General features: G+C 47.7%; 1 protein-coding gene across 1 annotated transcript; it reads left to right on the top strand.

Moving 5' to 3' along the window:
• The first annotated feature begins 13276 nt into the window (after nucleotides 1–13276).
• On the top strand, nucleotides 13277–17279 carry LOC123144229 (glycosyltransferase family 92 protein Os08g0121900-like). Its single transcript, XM_044563306.1, has 2 exons — nucleotides 13277–16532; nucleotides 16622–17279. Exon 1 carries the CDS (start codon nucleotides 13687–13689, stop codon nucleotides 15148–15150), a length of 1464 nt encoding a protein of 487 aa, XP_044419241.1. The 5' UTR covers nucleotides 13277–13686; the 3' UTR covers nucleotides 15151–16532; nucleotides 16622–17279.
• The last annotated feature ends 874 nt before the right edge of the window (nucleotides 17280–18153 follow it).

The raw sequence follows: 18153 nt of genomic DNA, 5'->3' as shown, positions 1-18153 counted from the left end.
GGCAGCTGGAAATCTGGACCTGGAAAAGCTACGTCAGGCCACCTATTCTGCACAAACTCCAAACAAGCTGAAACTTCACGGAAATTTTTATGGAATATTTAAGAAATAATGGAGCCAATAAACACCAGAGGGCGGGGGCACCAGGTGGACACAACCCACCTGGGCGCGCCAGGCCCCCCAGGCGCGCTCTGGTGGGTTGTGGCCTCCTCGGCCCACCTCTGGTGCCCATCTTCTAGTATATAAGTGCTTTTAACCTAGAAAAAATAAGGAGGAGACTTTCGGGACGGAACGCCGCCGTCTCGAGGCGGAACTTGGGCAGGAGCACTTTTGCCCTCCGGCAGAGCGATTCCGCCGGGGGAACTTCCCTCCCGGAGGGGGAAATCATCGTCATCATCATCACCAACAACTCTCACATCTTGGGGAGGGCAATCTCCATCAACATATTCAATAGCACCATCTCCTCTCAAACCCTAGTTCATCTCTTGTGTTCAATCTTGTTACCGGAACTATAGATTGGTGCTTGTGGGTGACTAGTAGTGTTGATTACATCTTGTAGTTGATTACTATATGGTTTATTTGGTGGCAGATTATATGTTCAGATCCATTATGCTATTTAATACTCCTCTGATCATGAACATGTTTATCGTTTGTGAGTAGTTACTTTTGTCCTTGAGGCCATGGAAAAATCATGTTGCAAGTAATCACGTGAACTTGATAGGTGTTCGATATTTTGATAGTATGTATGTTGTGATTCCCTTAGCGGTGTCATGTGAACGTCGACTACAAGACACTTCACCATATTTGGGCATAAGGGAATGCATTGTGGAGTAGCAATTAGATGGTGGGTTGCGAGAGTGATAGAAGCTTAAACCCCAGTTTATGCGCTATTTCGTAAGGGACCGATTGGTCCCAAAAGTTTAATGCTATGGTTAGAATTTATTCTTAATACTTTTCTCGTAGTTGCGGATGCTTGCGGGAGGGTTAATCATAAGTAGGAGGTTTGTTCAAGTAAGAACAACACCTAAGCACCGGTCCACCCACATATCAAATTATCAAAGTAGCGAACACAAATCAAACCAACATGATGAAAGTGACTAGATGAAATTCCCGTGTACCCTCAAGAACGCTTTGCTTATCATAAGAGACCGTTTTGGCCTGTCCTTTGCCTCAAAAAGATTGGGCTACCTTGCTGCACTTTTGTTACTATTACCGTTACTTGCCCGTTACAAATTATCTTGCTATCAAACTACTCCGCTACTTACAATTTCAGCACTTGCAGACATTACCTTACTGAAAACTACTTGTCATTTCCTTCTGCTCCGCGTTGGGTTCGACACTCCTACTTATCGAAAAGAGCTACAATTGATCCCCTATACTTGTGCGTCATCAACTACATGGCACTTCACCATATTTGGGCCTAAGGGAATGCTTTGTGGAGTAGTTATTAGATGATGGGTTGCGAGAGTGACAGAAGCTTAAACCCTAGTTTATGCGCTATTCCGTAAGGGACTGATTTGGATCCAAAAGTTTCATGCTATGGTTAGAATTTATTCGTAATACTTTTCTCGTAGTTGTGGATGCTTGCGATGGGGTTAATCATAAGTAGGAGGTTTGTTCAAGTAAGAACAACACCTAAGCACCGGTCCACCCACATAACAAATTATCAAAATAGCGAAAAAAACAAACCAACATGATGAAAGTGACTAGATGAAATTCTCGTGTACCCTCAAGAACGCTTTGCTTATCATAAGAAACCGTTTTGGCCTGTCCTTTGCCTCAAAAGGATTGGGCTACCTTGCTGCACCTTGTTGGGGATCGTAGCAGAAATTTAAAATTTTCTACGCATCACCAAGATCAATCTATGGAGTCATCTAGCAACGAGAGAGAGGAGTGCATCTACATACCCTTGTAGATCGCGAGCGGAAGCATTCAAGAGAACGGGGTTGACTACGCATCACCAAGATCAATCTATGGAGTCATCTAGCAATGAGAGAGAGGAGTGCATCTACATACCCTTGTAGATCGCGAGCGGAAGCGTTCAAGAGAACGGGGTTGATGGAGTCGTACTCGTCGTGATCCAAATCACCGATGATCCTAACGCCGAATGGATGGCACCTCCGCGTTCAACACACGTACGGTTGGGAGAGACGTCTCCTCCTTCTTGATCCAGCAAGGGGAAAGGAGAGGTTGATGGAGATCCAGCAGCACGACGGTGTGGTGGTGGAAGCAGCGGGGATCTCGGCAGGGCTTCGCCAAGCTCAGCGAGAGGGAGAGGTGTTACGGGGAGGGGAGAGGGACGCGCCAGGGGCTTGGGTACGCAGCCCTCCCTCCCTCTTTATATAGGGGCCCTGGGGGGCGCCGGCCCCTAGAGATCCAATCTCAAGGGGGGCCAAGGGGGAACTTGCCCCCCAAGTCAGGTGGGGCGCCCCCACCCCCAGGGTTTCCAACCCTAGGCGCAGGGGGAGGCCCATGGGGGGCGCACCAGCCCACCAGGGGCTGGTTCCCTTCCCACTTCAGCCCATGGGGCCCTCCGGGATAGGTGGCCCCACCCGGTGGACCCCCGGGACCCTTTCGGTGGTCCCGGTACAATACAGGTGACCCCCGAAACTTTCCCGGTGGCCGAAACTCGACTTCCTATATACAAATCTTTACCTCCGGACCATTTCGGAACTCCTCGTGATGTCCGGAATCTCATCCGGGACTCCTAACAACTTTCGTGTTACCGCATACTAATATCTCTACAACCCTAGCGTCACCGAACCTTAAGTGTGTAGACCCTACGGGTTCGGGAGACACGCAGACATGACCGAGACGACTCTCCGGTCAATAACCAACAGCAGGATCTAGATACCCATGTTGGCTCCCACATGCTCCTCGATGATCTCAATGGATGAACCACGATGTCGAGGATTCAAGTAATCCCGTATACAATTCCCTTTGTCAATCGGGACGTTACTTGCCCGAGATTCGATCGTCGGTATCCCAATACCTCGTTCAATCTCGTTACAGGCAAGTCACTTTACTCGTTCCGTAATGCATGATCCCGTGACTAACTACTTAGTCACATTGAGCTCATTATGATGATGCAATACCGAGTGGGCCCAGAGATACCTCTCCGTCATACGGAGTGACAAATCCCAGTCTCGATTCGAGCCAACCCAACAGACACTTTCGGAGATACCTGTAGTGCACCTTTATAGCCACCCAGTTACGTTGTGATGTTTGGTACACCCAAAGCATTCCTACGGTATCCGGGAGTTGCACGATCTCATGGTCTAAGGAAATGATACTTGACATTAGAAAAGCTTCAGCAAACGAACTACACGATCTAGTGCTATGCTTAGGATTGGGTCTTGTCCATCACATCATTCTCCTAATGATGTGATCCCGTTATCAATGACATCCAATGTCCATGGTCAGGAAACCGTAACCATCTATTGATCAACGAGCTAATCAACTAGAGGCTCACTAGGGACATGTTATGGTCTATGTGTTCACACATGTATTACGATTTCCGGATAACACAATTATAGCATGAACAATAGACAATTATCATGAACAAGGAAATATAATAATAATCATTTTATTATTGCCTCTAGGGCATATTTCCAACAGTCTCCCACTTGCACTAGAGTCAATAATCTAGTTACATTGTGATGAATCGTACACCCATAGAGTTCTGGTGTTGATCATGTTTTGCCCGTGGAAGAGGTTTAGTCAACGGATCTGCGACATTCAAATCCGTATGTACTTTACAAATATCTATGTCTCCATTTTGAACATTTTCACGAATGGAGTTGAAGCGACGCTTGATGTGCCTGGTCTTCTTGTGAAACCTGGGCTCCTTGGCAAGGGCAATAGCTCCAGTGTTGTCACAGAAGAGAGTCATCGGCCCCGATGCATTGGGAATAACTCCTAGGTCGGCAATGAACTCCTTCATCCAGATTGCTTCATGCGCTGCCTCCGAGGCTGCCATGTACTCCGCTTCACATGTAGATCCCGCCATAACGCTTTGCTTGCAACTGCACCAGCTGACTGCCCCACCATTCAAAATAGACACGTATCCGGTTTGTGACTTAGAGTCATCCAGATCTATGTCGAAGCTAGCATCAACGTAACCCTTTACGACGAGCTCTTCGTCACCTCCATAAACGAGAAACATATCCTTAGTCCTTTTCAGGTACTTCAGGATGTTCTTGACCGCTGTCCAGTGTTCCATGCCGCGATTACTTTGGTACCTTCCTACCAAAATTACGGCAAGGTTTACATCAGGTCTGGTACACAGCATGGCATACATAATAGACCCTATGGCCGAGGCATAGGGGACAACACTCATCTTTTCTCTATCTTCTGCCGTGGTCGGGCATTGAGCCGTGCTCAATCTCACACCTTGCAATACAGGCAAGAACCCCTTCTTGGACTGATCCATATTGAACTTCATCAATATCTTGTCAAGGTATGTGCTTTGTGAAAGACCTATGAGGCGTCTCGATCTATCTCTATAGATCTTGATGCCTAATATGTAAGCAGCTTCTCCAAGGTCCTTCATTGAAAAACACTTATTCAAGTAGGCCTTTATACTTTCCAAGAATTCTATATCATTTCCCATCAATAGTATGTCATCCACATATAATATGAGAAATGCTACAGAGCTCCCACTCACTTTCTTGTAAACACAGGCTTCTCCATAAGTCTGTGTAAACCCAAACGCTTTGATCATCTCATCAAAGCGAATGTTCCAACTCCGAGATGCCTGCACCAGCCCATAGATTGAGTGCTGGAGCTTGCATACTTTGTCAGCATTCTTAGGATCGACAAAACCTTCCGGCTGCATCATATACAATTCTTCCTTAAGGAAGCCGTTAAGGAATGCCGTTTTGACGTCCATTTGCCATATTTCATAATCGTAGAATGCGTCAATTGCTAACATGATTCGGACGGACTTCAGCTTCGCTACGGGTGAGAAGGTCTCATCGTAGTCAACTCCTTGAACTTGTCGATAACCCTTAGCGACAAGTCGAGCTTTATAGATGGTAACATTTCCATCCGCGTCCGTCTTCTTCTTAAAGATCCATTTATTTTCTATCGCTCGCCGATCATCGGGCAAGTCTGTCAAAGTCCACACTTTGTTTTCATACATGGATCCTATCTCGGATTGCATGGCTTCAAGCCATTTGTTGGAATGTGGACCCGCCATTGCTTCTTCATAGTTCGAAGGTTCACCGTTGTCCAACAACATGATCTCCAGGACAGGGTTGCCGTACCACTCTGGTGCGGAACGTGTCCTTGTGGACCTACGGAGTTCAGTGGTAACTTGATCATGATCGTCATCATTAACTTCCTCTCTAGTCGGTGCAGGCACCACAGAAACATTTTCTTGTGCTGCGCTACTTTCTGGTTCGAGAGGGGTCATCTCATCAAGTTCCACTTTCCTCCCACTTACTTCTTTTGAGAGAAACTCTTTCTCCAGAAAGGACCCGTTCTTGGCAACGAAGATCTTGCCTTCGGATCTGAGGTAGAAGGTATACCCAATGGTTTCCTTAGGGTATCCTATGAAGACGCATTTTTCCGACTTGGGTTCGAGCTTTTCAGGTTGAAGTTTCTTGACATAAGCATCGCATCCCCAAACTTTAAGAAACGACAGCTTAGGTTTATTTCCAAACCATAATTCATACGGTGTCGTCTCAACGGATTTCGACGGAGCCCTATTTAAAGTGAATGCGGCTGTCTCTAAAGCATAACCCCAGAATGATAGCGGTAGATCGGTAAGAGACATCATAGATCGCACCATATCCAATAGAGTGCGATTACGATGTTCGGACACACCATTACGCTGAGGTGTTCCAGGCGGCGTGAGTTGTGAAACAATTCCACATTTCCTTAAGTGTGTGCCAAATTCGTGACTCAAATATTCCCCTCCATGATCTGATCATAAGAACTTTATTTTCCTGTCACGTTGATTCTCAACCTCACTATGAAATTCCTTGTACTTCTCAAAGGTCTCAGACTTGTGTTTCATTAAGTAGACATACCCATATGTACTCAAGTCATCAGTGAGGGTGAGAACATAACGATAGCCACCGCGAGCCTCAACGCTCATTGGACCGCACACATCAGTATGTATGATTTCCAATAAGTTGGTTGCTCGCTCCATTGTTCCGGAGAACGGAGTCTTGGTCATTTTGCCCATGAGGCATGGTTCGCACGTGTCAAATGATTCATAATCAAGAGACTCCAAAAGTCCATCTGCATGGAGTTTCTTCATGCGTTTGACACCAATGTGACCAAGGCGGCAGTGCCACAAGTATGTGGGACTATCATTATCAACCTTACATTTCTTGGCATTCACACTATGAATATGTGTAACATCACGTTCCAGATTCATTAAGAATAAACCATTGACCAACGGGGCATGACCATAAAACATATCTCTCATATAAATAGAACAACCATTATTCTCGGATTTAAATGAGTAGCCATCTCGCATTAAACGAGATCCAGATACAATGTTCATGCTCAAAGCTGGCACTAAATAACAATTATTGAAGTTTAAAACTAATCCCGTAGGTAAATGTAGAGGTAGCGTGCCGACGGCGATCACATCGACCTTGGAACCATTCCCGACGCGCATCGTCACCTCGTCCTTCGCCAGTCTCCGCTTATTCCGCAGCTCCTGCTTTGAGTTACAAATATGAGCAACCGCACCGGTATCAAATACCCAGGAGCTACTACGAGCGCTGGTTAGGTACACATCAATAACATGTATATCACATATACCTTTGGTATTGCCGGCCTTCTTATCCGCTAAGTACTTGGGGCAGTTCCGCTTCCAGTGACCGTTTCCCTTGCAATAAAAGCACTCAGTCTCAGGCTTAGGTCTATTCCTTGTCTTCTTCCCGGCAGCTTGCTTACCGGGCGCGGCAACTCCCTTGCCGTCTTTCTTGAAGTTCTTCTTACCCTTGCCTTTCTTGAACTTAGTGGTTTTATTCACCATCAACACTTGATGTTCCTTTTTGATCTCCACCTCCGCTGATTTCAGCATTGAATATACCTCAGGAATGGTCTTTTCCATCCCCTGCATGAAGTTCATCACAAAGCTCTTGTAGCTAGGTGGGAGCGACTGAAAGATTCTGTCAACGACCGCGTCATCCGGGAGATTAACTCCCAGCTGAGACAAGCGGTTGTGCAACCCAGACATTTTGAGTATGTGTTCGCTGACGGAACTATTCTCCTCCATCTTACAACTGTAGAACTTGTCGGAGACTTCATATCTCTCGACCCGGGCATGAGCTTTGAAAACCATTTTCAGCTCTTGGAACATCTCACATGCTCTGTGCTGCTCAAAACGCTTTTGGAGCCCCGGTTCTAAGCTGTAAAGCATGCCGCACTGAACCAGAGAGTAATCAACACTACGCGACTGCCAGGCGTTCAGAACGTCTTGAGTTGCTGGGAAAACAGGTGCATCACCTAGCGGTGCTTCAAGGACATATGCTTTCTTGGCAGCTATGAGGACAATCCTCAGGTTACGGACCCAGTCCGTGTAGTTGCTACCATCGTCTTTCAGCTTGGTTTTCTCTAGGAACGCGTTGAAGTTGAGGGCAGCATTAGCGTGGGCCATTTGATCTACAAGACATATTGTAAAGATTTTTAGACTAAGTTCATGATAATAAAGTTCATCTAATCAAATTATTAACGAACTCCCACTCAGACAGACATCCCTCTAGTCATCTAAGTGATACATGATCCGAGTCAACTAGGTCGTGTCCGATCATCACGTGAGACGGACTAGTCATCATCGGTGAACATTTTCATGTTGATCGTATCTGCTATACGACTCATGTTCGACCTTCCGGTCTCTTGTGTTCCGAGGCCATGTCTGTACATGCTAGGCTCGTCAAGTCAACCTAAGTGTATTGCGTGTGTAAATCTGGCTTACACCCGTTGTATGCGAATGTTAGAACCTATCACACCCGATCATCACGTGGTGCTTCGGAACAACGAACTTTCGCAACGGTGCACAGTTAGGGGGACCACTTTCTTGAAATTTTAGCGAGGGATCATCTTATTTATGCCACCGTTGTTCTAAGCAAATAAGATGTAAAACATGATAAACATCACATGCAATCAAATAGTGACATGATATGGCCAATATCATTTTGCTCCTTTTGATCTCCATCTTCGGGGCGCCATGTTCATCATCGTCACTGGCATGACACCATGATCTCCATCATCATGATCGCCATCATCGTGTCTTCATGAAGTTGTCTCGCCAATTATTACTTCTACTACTATGGCTAACGGTTAGCAATAAAGTAAAGTAGTTACATGACGTTTCAGTTGACACGCAGGTCATAAATAAATTAAGACAACTCCTAGGCTCCTGCCGGTTGTCATACTCATCGACATGCAAGTCGTGATTCCTATTACAAGAACATGATCAATCTCATACATCACATATATCATTAATCACATCCTTCTGGCCATATCACATCACATGACACTTGCTGCAAAAACAAGTTAGACGTCCTCTAATTGTTGTTGCAAACTTTTACGTGGCTGCTATAGGTTTCTAGCAAGAACGATTCTTACCTACGCCAAAACCACAACGTGATATGCCAATTTCTATTTACCCTTCATAAGGACCCTTTTCATCGAATCCGATCCGACTAAAGTGGGAGAGACAGACACCCGCTAGCCACCTTATGCAACTAGTGCATGTCAGTCGGTGGAACCTGTCTCACGTAAGCGTACGTGTAAGGTCGGTCCGGGCCGCTTTATCCCACGATGCCGCCGAATCAAGATAAGACTAGTAACGGCAAGTAAATTGACAAAATCAACGCCCACAACAACTTGTGTTCTACTCGTGCATAGAAATTACGCATAGACCTAGCTCATGATGCCACTGTTGGGGATCGTAGCAGAAATTTAAAATTTTATACGCATCACCAAGATCAATCTATGGAGTCATCTAGCAACGAGGGGAAGGGGAGTGCATCTACATACCATTGTAGATCGCGATGCGGAAGCGTTGCAAGAGAACGGGGTTGATGGAGTCGTACTCGTCGTGATCCAAATCACCGATGATCCTAGCGCCGAACGGACGGCACCTCCGCGTTCAACACACGTACAGTTGGGAGAGACGTCTCCTCCTTCTTGATCCAGCAAGGGGAAAGGAGAGGTTGATGGAGATCCAGCAGCACGACGGCGTGGTGGTGGAAGCAGCGGGGATCTCGGCAGGGCTTCGCCAAGCTCAGCGAGAGGGAGAGATGTTACGGGGGGGAGAGGGAGGCGCCAGGGGCTTGGGTACGCAGCCCTCCCTCCCTCTTTATATAGGGGCCCTGGGGGGGCGCCGGCCCCTAGAGATCCAATCTCAAGGGGGGGGGGCAGCGGCCAAGGGGGGAACTTGCCCCCCAAGTCAGGTGGGGCGCCCCCTGTTGGGGAACGTAGTAATTTCAAAAAATTTCTACGCTCACGCGAGATCATGGTGATGCATAGCAACGAGAGGGGAGAGTGTTGTCCACGTACCCTCGTAGACCGACAGCGGAAGCGTTGTCACAACGCGGTTGATGTAGTCGTACGTCTTCACGATCCGACCGATCAAGTACCGAACGCACGGCACCTCCGAAGTTCTACACACGTTCAGCTCGATGACGTCCCTCGAACTCCGATCCAGCCGAGTGTTGAGGGAGAGTTTCGTCAGCACGACGGCGTGGTGACGATGATGATGTTCCACCGACGCAGGGCTTCGCCTAAGCTCCGCAACGGTATTATCGAGGTGTAGTTTGGTGGAGGGGGGCACCGCACACGGCTAAGAGATCTCAAGGATCAATTGTTGTGTCTATGGGGTGCCCCCCTGCCCCCGTATATAAAGGAGCAAGGAGGAGGCAGCCGGCCAAGGGAGAGGCGCGCCAAAGGGGGGAGTCCTACTCCCACCGGGAGTAGGACTCCTCCTTTCCTTGTGGGAGTAGGAGAAGGTAAGGGAGAAGGAGAAAGAAGGAAGGGGGCGCCCCCCTTCCCTAGTCCAATTCGGACTAGCCCATGGGGAGGGGTGCAGCCACCCTTTGGGGTCTTTCTCTCCTTTCCCGTATGGCCCATTAAGGCCCAATACGAATTCCCGTAACTCTCCGGTACTCCGAAAAATACCCGAATCACTCGGAACCTTTCCGAAGTCCGAATATAGTCGTCCAATATATCGATCTTTACGTCTCGGCCATTTCGAGACTCCTCGTCATGTACCCGATCTCATCCGGGACTCCGAACTCCTTCGGTACATCAACATACATAAACTCATAATAAAACTGTCATCGTAACTTTAAGCGTGCGGACCCTTTGGGTTCGAGAACTATGTAGACATGACCGAGACACCTCTCCGGTCAATAACCAATAGCGGGACCTGGATGCCCATATTGGCTCCCACATATTCTACGAAGATCTTTATCGGTCAGACCGCATAACAACATACATTGTTCCCTTTGTCGTCGGTATGTTACTTGCCCGAGATTCGATCGTCGGTATCTCGATACCTAGTTCAATCTCGTTGCCGGCAAGTCTCTTTACTCGTTCCGTAATACATCATCCCGTAACTAACTCATTAGTCACAATGCTTGCAAGGCTTATAGTGATGTGCATTACCGAGTGGGCCCAGAGATACCTCTCCGACAATCGGAGTGACAAATCCTAATCTCGAAATACGCCAACCCAACAAGTACCTTTGGAGACACCTGTAGAGCACCTTTATAATCACCCAGTTACGTTGTGACGTTTGGTAGCACACAAAGTGTTCCTCCGGTAAACGGGAGTTGCATAATCTCATAGTCATAGGAACATGTATAAGTCATGAAGAAAGCAATAGCAACATACTAAACGATCGGGTGCTAAGCTAACGTAATGGGTCATGTCAATCACGTCATTCTTCTAATGAGGTGATCCCGTTAATCAAATAACAACTCATGTCTATGGCTAGGAAACATAACCATCTTTGATTAACGAGCTAGTCAAGTAGAGGCATACTAGTGACACTTTGTTTGTCTATGTATTCACACATGTATTATGTTTCCGGTTAATACAATTCTAGCATGAATAATAAACATTTATCATGATACAAGGAAATATATAATACTTTATTATTGCCTCTAGGGCATATTTCCTTCACCCCCCACCCCCAGGGTTTCCAACCCTAGGCGCAGGGGGAGGCCCATGGGGGGCGCACCAGCCCACCAGGGGCTGGTTCCCTTCCCACTTCAGCCCATGGGGCCCTCCGGGATAGGTGGCCCCACCCGGTGGACCCCCGGGACCCTTCCAGTGGTCCCGGTACAATACCGGTGACCCCCGAAACTTTCCCGGTGGCCGAAACTGGACTTCCTATATACAAATCTTTACCTCCGGACCATTCCGGAACTCCTGTGATGTCTGGGATCTCATCCGGGACTCCGAACAACTTTCGGGTTACCGCATACTAATATCTCTACAACCCTAGCGTCACCGAACCTTAAGTGTGTAGACCCTACGGGTTCGGGAGACACGCAGACATGACCGAGACGACTCTCCGGTCAATAACCAACAGCGGGATCTGGATACCCATGTTGGATCCCACATGCTCCTCGATGATCTCATCGAATGAACCACGATGTCGAGGATTCAAGTAATCCCGTATACAATTCTCTTTGTCAATCGGTACGTTACTTGCCCGAGATTCGATCGTCGGTATCCCAATACCTCGTTCAATCTCGTTACAGGCAAGTCACTTTACTCGTTCCGTAATGCATGATCCCGTGACTAACTACTTAGTCACATTGAGCTCATTATGATGATGCAATACCGAGTGGGCCCAGAGATACCTCTCCGTCATACGGAGTGACAAATCCCAGTCTCGATCCGAGCCAACCCAACAGACACTTTCGGAGATACCTGTAGTGCACCTTTATAGCCACCCAGTTACGTTGTGACGTTTGGTACACCCAAAGCATTCCTACGGTATCCGGGAGTTGCACGATCTCATGGTCTAAGGAAATGATACTTGACATTAGAAAAGCTTCAGCAAACGAACTACACGATCTAGTGCTATGCTTAGGATTGGGTCTTGTCCATCACATCATTCTCCTAATGATGTGATCCCGTTATCAATGACATCCAATGTCCATGGTCAGGAAACCGTAACCATCTATTGATCAACGAGCTAATCAACTAGAGGCTCACTAGGGACATGTTATGGTCTATGTGTTCACACATGTATTACGATTTCCGGATAACACAATTATAGCATGAACAATAGACAATTATCATGAACAAGGAAATATAATAATAACCATTTTATTATTGCCTCTAGGGCATTTTTCCAACACACCTTTGTTACTAGTATCGCTACTTGCTCGTTACAAATTATCTTGTTATCAAACTACTTGTTACTTATAATTTCAGTGCTTGCAGAGAATACCTTGCTAAAACCACTTGTCATTTCCTTCTGCTCCTCGTTGGATTCGACACTCTTACTTATCGAAAGGACTACAATTGATCGCATATACTTGTGGGTCATCATGGATGCCGGGGGCTGCGGAAGTCGAAGGAGGAGCCCAACCCCGTGACGTGGTCACCTTCTTCGTGAGCGGTTTCACCCGCGCACCGGCAGGGCCGGTCGAGGCGGTCTTCTTCCTCTTGGCGCGTGGAACCAGAGCGGGGCCGACGCACGGTGGTGGGAGGCCCGGGTGGACAGAGCGGCGGCGGCACATGGTATGGCACACCCGGGGGCGGCGGGTGGCCATCCGGCTGAATTCCGGCACCGCGAGGAAGGACTGCGAGGTTGGAGGACGGATCCGTGGCGGCGACGGCGGGACGGGAGGCGGGAGGTGAAGTCGGCAGAAGTGGGTTCGGGACAACCGAAAGGGGATCGGCAAAATCGGGTGAAATCCAACACATATGAAGGAGTTGGGCTCGCGGATGCGGGATCCCACAATTTTTTTTCCGAGACGGCCTGATTTGGAGTATCTGTTCGGGCCGGGGATACGGGATGGATCCGCAAACCCTAACCCTAACCGCTCTCTTCGGAGGCTCGGTGTGGATTTGGAGTTAGAAGGTGACAGGTTTTATATTGTAAAAAAGAAAAAAAGACAACACGTTTCGCAAAAACCAGCCTGCCTGATCGTAATGACGTGGTGGAGCCCAATCCGACCGACACGGGAAGTGGAATCGACCCAGCGGCCCGCCAGCCTGACTCGAAAAAAAAAAAAAACCAATCCGTGTTCGGGTCGGGTCGAAAACCCTAAACCCAGATCGATCGAGACCGTCTTCTCGGTCGCAACCCAGCAATCGAAGCTCTGCTCCCTGCTCCCGCGAAATCTCAATCTTCCGCCTTCGAGCTCCCGCTGCTCCCGCCAAATCACGCTCCTGCTCCCGCGAAATCGAGCTCCTGCTCTGCTCCCGCCAAATCCAATATGCCGCGCCACCGCCGCTGCAGCCGGCTGCGCCGCATCGTCGGCGGCGTCTCAGTCGGAGCTCTCCTGCTGTTAGCCGGAAGCGGAGGCCACAACGCCTACGCGGGCCGCCCGGTCTTCTCGTTGCCCCTCGGCCTCGGCGCCCCCTTCCCGCTCGTCGCCGACAGTCCGGCGCCCCCGCCCTTCCCGTTCGCTGCCGACTTTTCGCCGTCGCCGTCCCCGTCCCCGCAATCCCAATACTCGCCCTTCCGCCTCAGCGATGACAGCCTCGCGCGGCGCCTTCTCCCCGCCGCCGCAGGAGGCGGATGCGGTGCTCCTTCCCGACCAGGAGGTCCTGGTCCTCGACGACACTGAGCCTACCGGCGACTCCATCTGCGCCTTCCAGGGTGGGGCGTCCTCCCCGGCGAGACCGCTCGGGAGGCTGCCGGCGTCCGGGCTTCACGCATACGTCTGCCGCCTTCCCGAGCCAGCGCAGAGCTTCCAGCAGCTCCAAGCGCCGCTCTTACTCCACTCCTCCACCTCCTCGGCCGCCGCAGCTGCTCCAGATCCTCCTTCTCCTTCTCCGGGCCGCGCATTGCTTAACTGGAGCAGCGACCCGATAGTGTTTGACTCGGCTCTTCTGGACGGAGGCGACGTGCTCGTCTTCGCTAAGGGAATCAGCCGCCGCCAAGGTCTTCGGTGCCTGTATCGCTACAGCGACGGCGCCGATACCATGCGGGCATCTACGCCGGCAATCAGCTCAGTACAGCAAGTTACTCGCTGCCCCTCGCCGCCTACACCTGTCAAGTCAGGAGGAAGCACCAAGGTTCTTGTCACACTAGGGGTCACCGGCGAGGATCCCATGCCCTCCCTTGCAACCTTTCGTCGACAGCAAGCTGAATCTTCTTCGCTGACTCCCCACAAGAGTTCAATTTGCGCCTGCACAATGGGACGCAACATCTCCAAGTTTCTCAGGGAGTGGGCACTCTACCATAGTGCGATTGGGGTGGATCAGTTCTTTATCTACGATAATGGCAGCGAGGACAACTTGGCAGGCCTAGTGGCGCAGCTCATATCCTCCGGGCTCAACATCACAACCGTGCCATGGCCTTGGACCAAGGTCCAAGAAGCTGGTCTGTCTCATTGCGTGGCCACACAGCAAGCTTCGTGCCAATGGATGGCTGTCATAGATGTTGATGAGTTCATCTTCTCAACAAGCTGGGCAGGATTGGAGAAGCCATCAAAATCTTTGCTAGAGCCCGTCATTTCTGTTGATGACAGCGTTGGCCAAATATACCTTGCTTGTTATGACTTTGCCCCCTCGGGCCAAACAGCACATCCACCAGAGGGGGTCTGCCAGGGCTACACTTGCCGGTTGAAGAACCCGCAGCGGCACAAATCCTTGGTCCGTCTCGACGCCGTGGAACCATCCCTCATGAATGTGGTCCATCATTTTAAGCTCAAGCCTGCTTTCAAAAGCATCTGGACCGTGCTGGCACGTATTAACCACTACAAATACCAAGCTTGGTCGGAGTTCAAAGTCAAGTTCAAGAGGCGCGTGTCCGCTTATGTGGCTGATTGGAAAGATCCGATCAACCTCGACTCAAAGGACCGGGCTCCTGGCTTAGGAGTTGATGACACCGAACCAAAAGGCTGGGCCCAAAGATACTGCGAGGTTAAAGACAATATCCTTCAGCTGTTAACTGCAAGATGGTTCGGTGTCGGATTTGGGAACCCTCATTAGCTCCAGTCAGATCAGGTAACACACACTGGTAAGATCTACCACCTCTCCCCCTCTTTTACATAGTAATTTCTGTTTATTTACACTAACAAAACGTAAATCAAAACCACTAAATTTTCCAGAATTAAAAATTATCTCTTAAATTGGATGGTATACACCTTTTAAATAGGCTTTAGTTTTTTTTGTGTGAATAAAAATAGGCTTTAGGTTGATGGGGAAGCACCACAATATGTGTGTGTTGCTCAATGATGAACATACTCCCTCTAGTCTAGTTCTGAAGAAGCCCCCATAATGCAACTTTTACTGCTTATTTTCGTTAACTATAAAACTCTTCAAATTTATACTTCTTTAAAATACTTTATGAGAGATAACCGTTATTTTTATTATACATTATAACTGTAAAGCTCTTCAAGACAATATTGTTTTGAAAATACTTAATGACATAAACCTACACATTGTTTTCACATATCCAATCCAAAAATATTATGAAATATAGTGAGTCAAAGTTTGGAAAAAGTTAATTAAACCCATGCCTAAACCAACAACTTCTCCAGAACTAGAAGAGGGAGTATAATAATAACCTGAGAGCATTTTCCCTATCGATATTTTTTTTAGAAAAGGACCCTATCGATAGTTAGCAGTTTGTTTTCGCTATTCATGCTCTTGCTGTTCTTTTTCCATCTTGAACTGGTAAGAACAGATTTATGTTCATTTTGCCTTAATATTGGTTCTCTTGCTAAAATTGGATGACTTCTTTTCCCTGAATGATTTTGGCTTAACAGTTGGGCTTAGATCAGTTGAATTTATAATGCTTAGCTGGAGCACGACATGAAGCCTGTTTTTTTTTTGGGGTCTGTGTGGGCTGGATTACTAATCAGTGAAAGCTTCACACAAATGATTTCAAATCTTGTTTGTTGATTAAGGTCCATTTCTTAAGTATCTATTGGCTGATCGTTATGGTTGTTTGGCTTCTATTCTGAAACTATTTGATTGAGATGCTGGTCTACACTTTGTTGGCTTCTCTTTAAAAAACGAATCTTGGTTTATGAATTATGACGCAGTTAAGCTTTGGCTTGTATGGTTCTGTTCCAGTTTTGACTTGTTTTAATTAGCTGGAAACATCTTTGGAAAAAGTCTTTCTTGATATGGAACTCATATATCAAAATGCATCTCCAATGGAGAATGCGACATTGTCAGACTGACCTTGCAAGTTGAACGTGTGAACCAGTGTATTGAAAATTACCTTTGGTGCCTGGTTTCTACCGATCCGAAGAAATGGGTTCAGTATTTACCCATGGCTGAATAATGGTACAACAGTTCTTTTCATTCGTCTCTCCAAGAGACTCCTTTTGAGGCCTTATATCGATATCCACGGCGACAAATCAGTGAGTTCTCAATGGTAGGCACTACTGACAGTGAGGCACAGACAACAACTACTGTCAACACTGAAGCACATCTCTTAATTGCCCAGCAGCGCATGAAGAAATATGCAGATCGCAAGCGAGTCGGAAGGACTCTCGCAGTAGGTGACATGGCTTACTTGAAGCTTCAGCCATATCGTCTGAATGCTTTTGGCCTTCGCTCTCACATGAAGCTGCAAAAGAAGTTCTACGGACCATTTCGAGTACTGTATCATGTGGGCAGTGTGGCATATCACCTGCAGCTGCAAACGTGGGTATCCACCCAGTGTTCCACATTAGCCAGCTGAATTTTCCTCTGGATGACGCAACTTGGGAAGACGTGGATTTCATGAAGCATACATTCCCAGCCTTTTTCAAGAAGACAGTCAAAGCATGGCGTCGTCAACCTTCAGCTTCTTGAAGACAAGATCGCGCTCACAAGGGGGCATTGTGACTGAACTTGCAAGGTGTTTTAGTCTTCAGTTAACTGTACCGGTTCAGATAATGAACGGCTGGGATCGATGACGGAGAAGAAGATCGGATGGCTTGCATTCGCTCATCGTATACCTCTAGCTTATTTACTTTTTACTGTTGCTTTTCTTTCCTCTTTATTCTCTCCTTGCCAACCACGGCTGTAACAGAACAATGTATGCGTTACACGGGATAAGCCCCGATCAATCAATAAAGCACTACGCGGCCTCCCATGGGAGGTGAGACGCATCTGATATTTCACAAGGATGACTTCTTTTCATTGAGTGATTTTGGCTTAATAGTTGGGCACCACATGAAAGCCTCTTTATTTTATTTTGTTTATTTATTTTTGGTTTTGGGTGAGCTGGGCTAATAATTCATGAAAGCTTCACCCAAGTGATTTCAGATCCTATTTGTTAACTGAGGTCCATGCTTAAATATCTATTGCCTGATCCTGAGTTGTTTGGCTTCTGTTATGAAACTAGTTCATTTCTCGTGAAGTCATGATTTTGGTGAGATGTTGGTCTGCACTTCCCTTTAGAAAATGAATCTTGGTTTTCTATGACTTTACTTGGAACTTATCTTTAATGACACAGTTAAGTTTTGGCTTATATGGTTATCTTCCAGCATTTACAAACAAGACAGAAAGCCAAGTTCAAAAATCTTACCACCGAAGAAGAGGAAGAACAGTTGTAGGCTTTGTAATTTTTTATCCTTTTGTAATCTAGTGCATGGCTTTGTACTCCTTTTCCTTCCTAAGGATGGAAAGTTTTAATTAGGCAGCCACTAAGAAAGCTCAAGATTTATTCCACATGAAACTTTGCCTCAGGTTTTGAGTTTCATGTATTTTTTCTTTCAGATTTTCGGATTTTTTTAAGTAATTGAGCCGTAAGAGCAACTCCAATGGGGCGACCCATTTCGTCCGCTGGCGTCCGTTTGGGTCGGCGCAGACACAAAAGTCGGCCCAACGCGCCGACCCAAACGGACGCGCGTCCGCTTGCCGGCCCATTCCCGGTCCATTTTTGAGCCGGATTTGCATCGGCGCGGACACGAGACGGACGCGCGCGCCTACTCCTCTCCCCGGGCCCGCCGGTCGGTGACAGCCACCACCATTTCCCCTCATCCCCCCCCCCAA

This window comes from Triticum aestivum, chromosome 6D, assembly GCF_018294505.1.
Source record: "Triticum aestivum cultivar Chinese Spring chromosome 6D, IWGSC CS RefSeq v2.1, whole genome shotgun sequence".
NCBI lineage: Eukaryota > Viridiplantae > Streptophyta > Magnoliopsida > Poales > Poaceae > Triticum > Triticum aestivum.
This window is presented reverse-complemented; position numbering and strand designations above follow the sequence as displayed.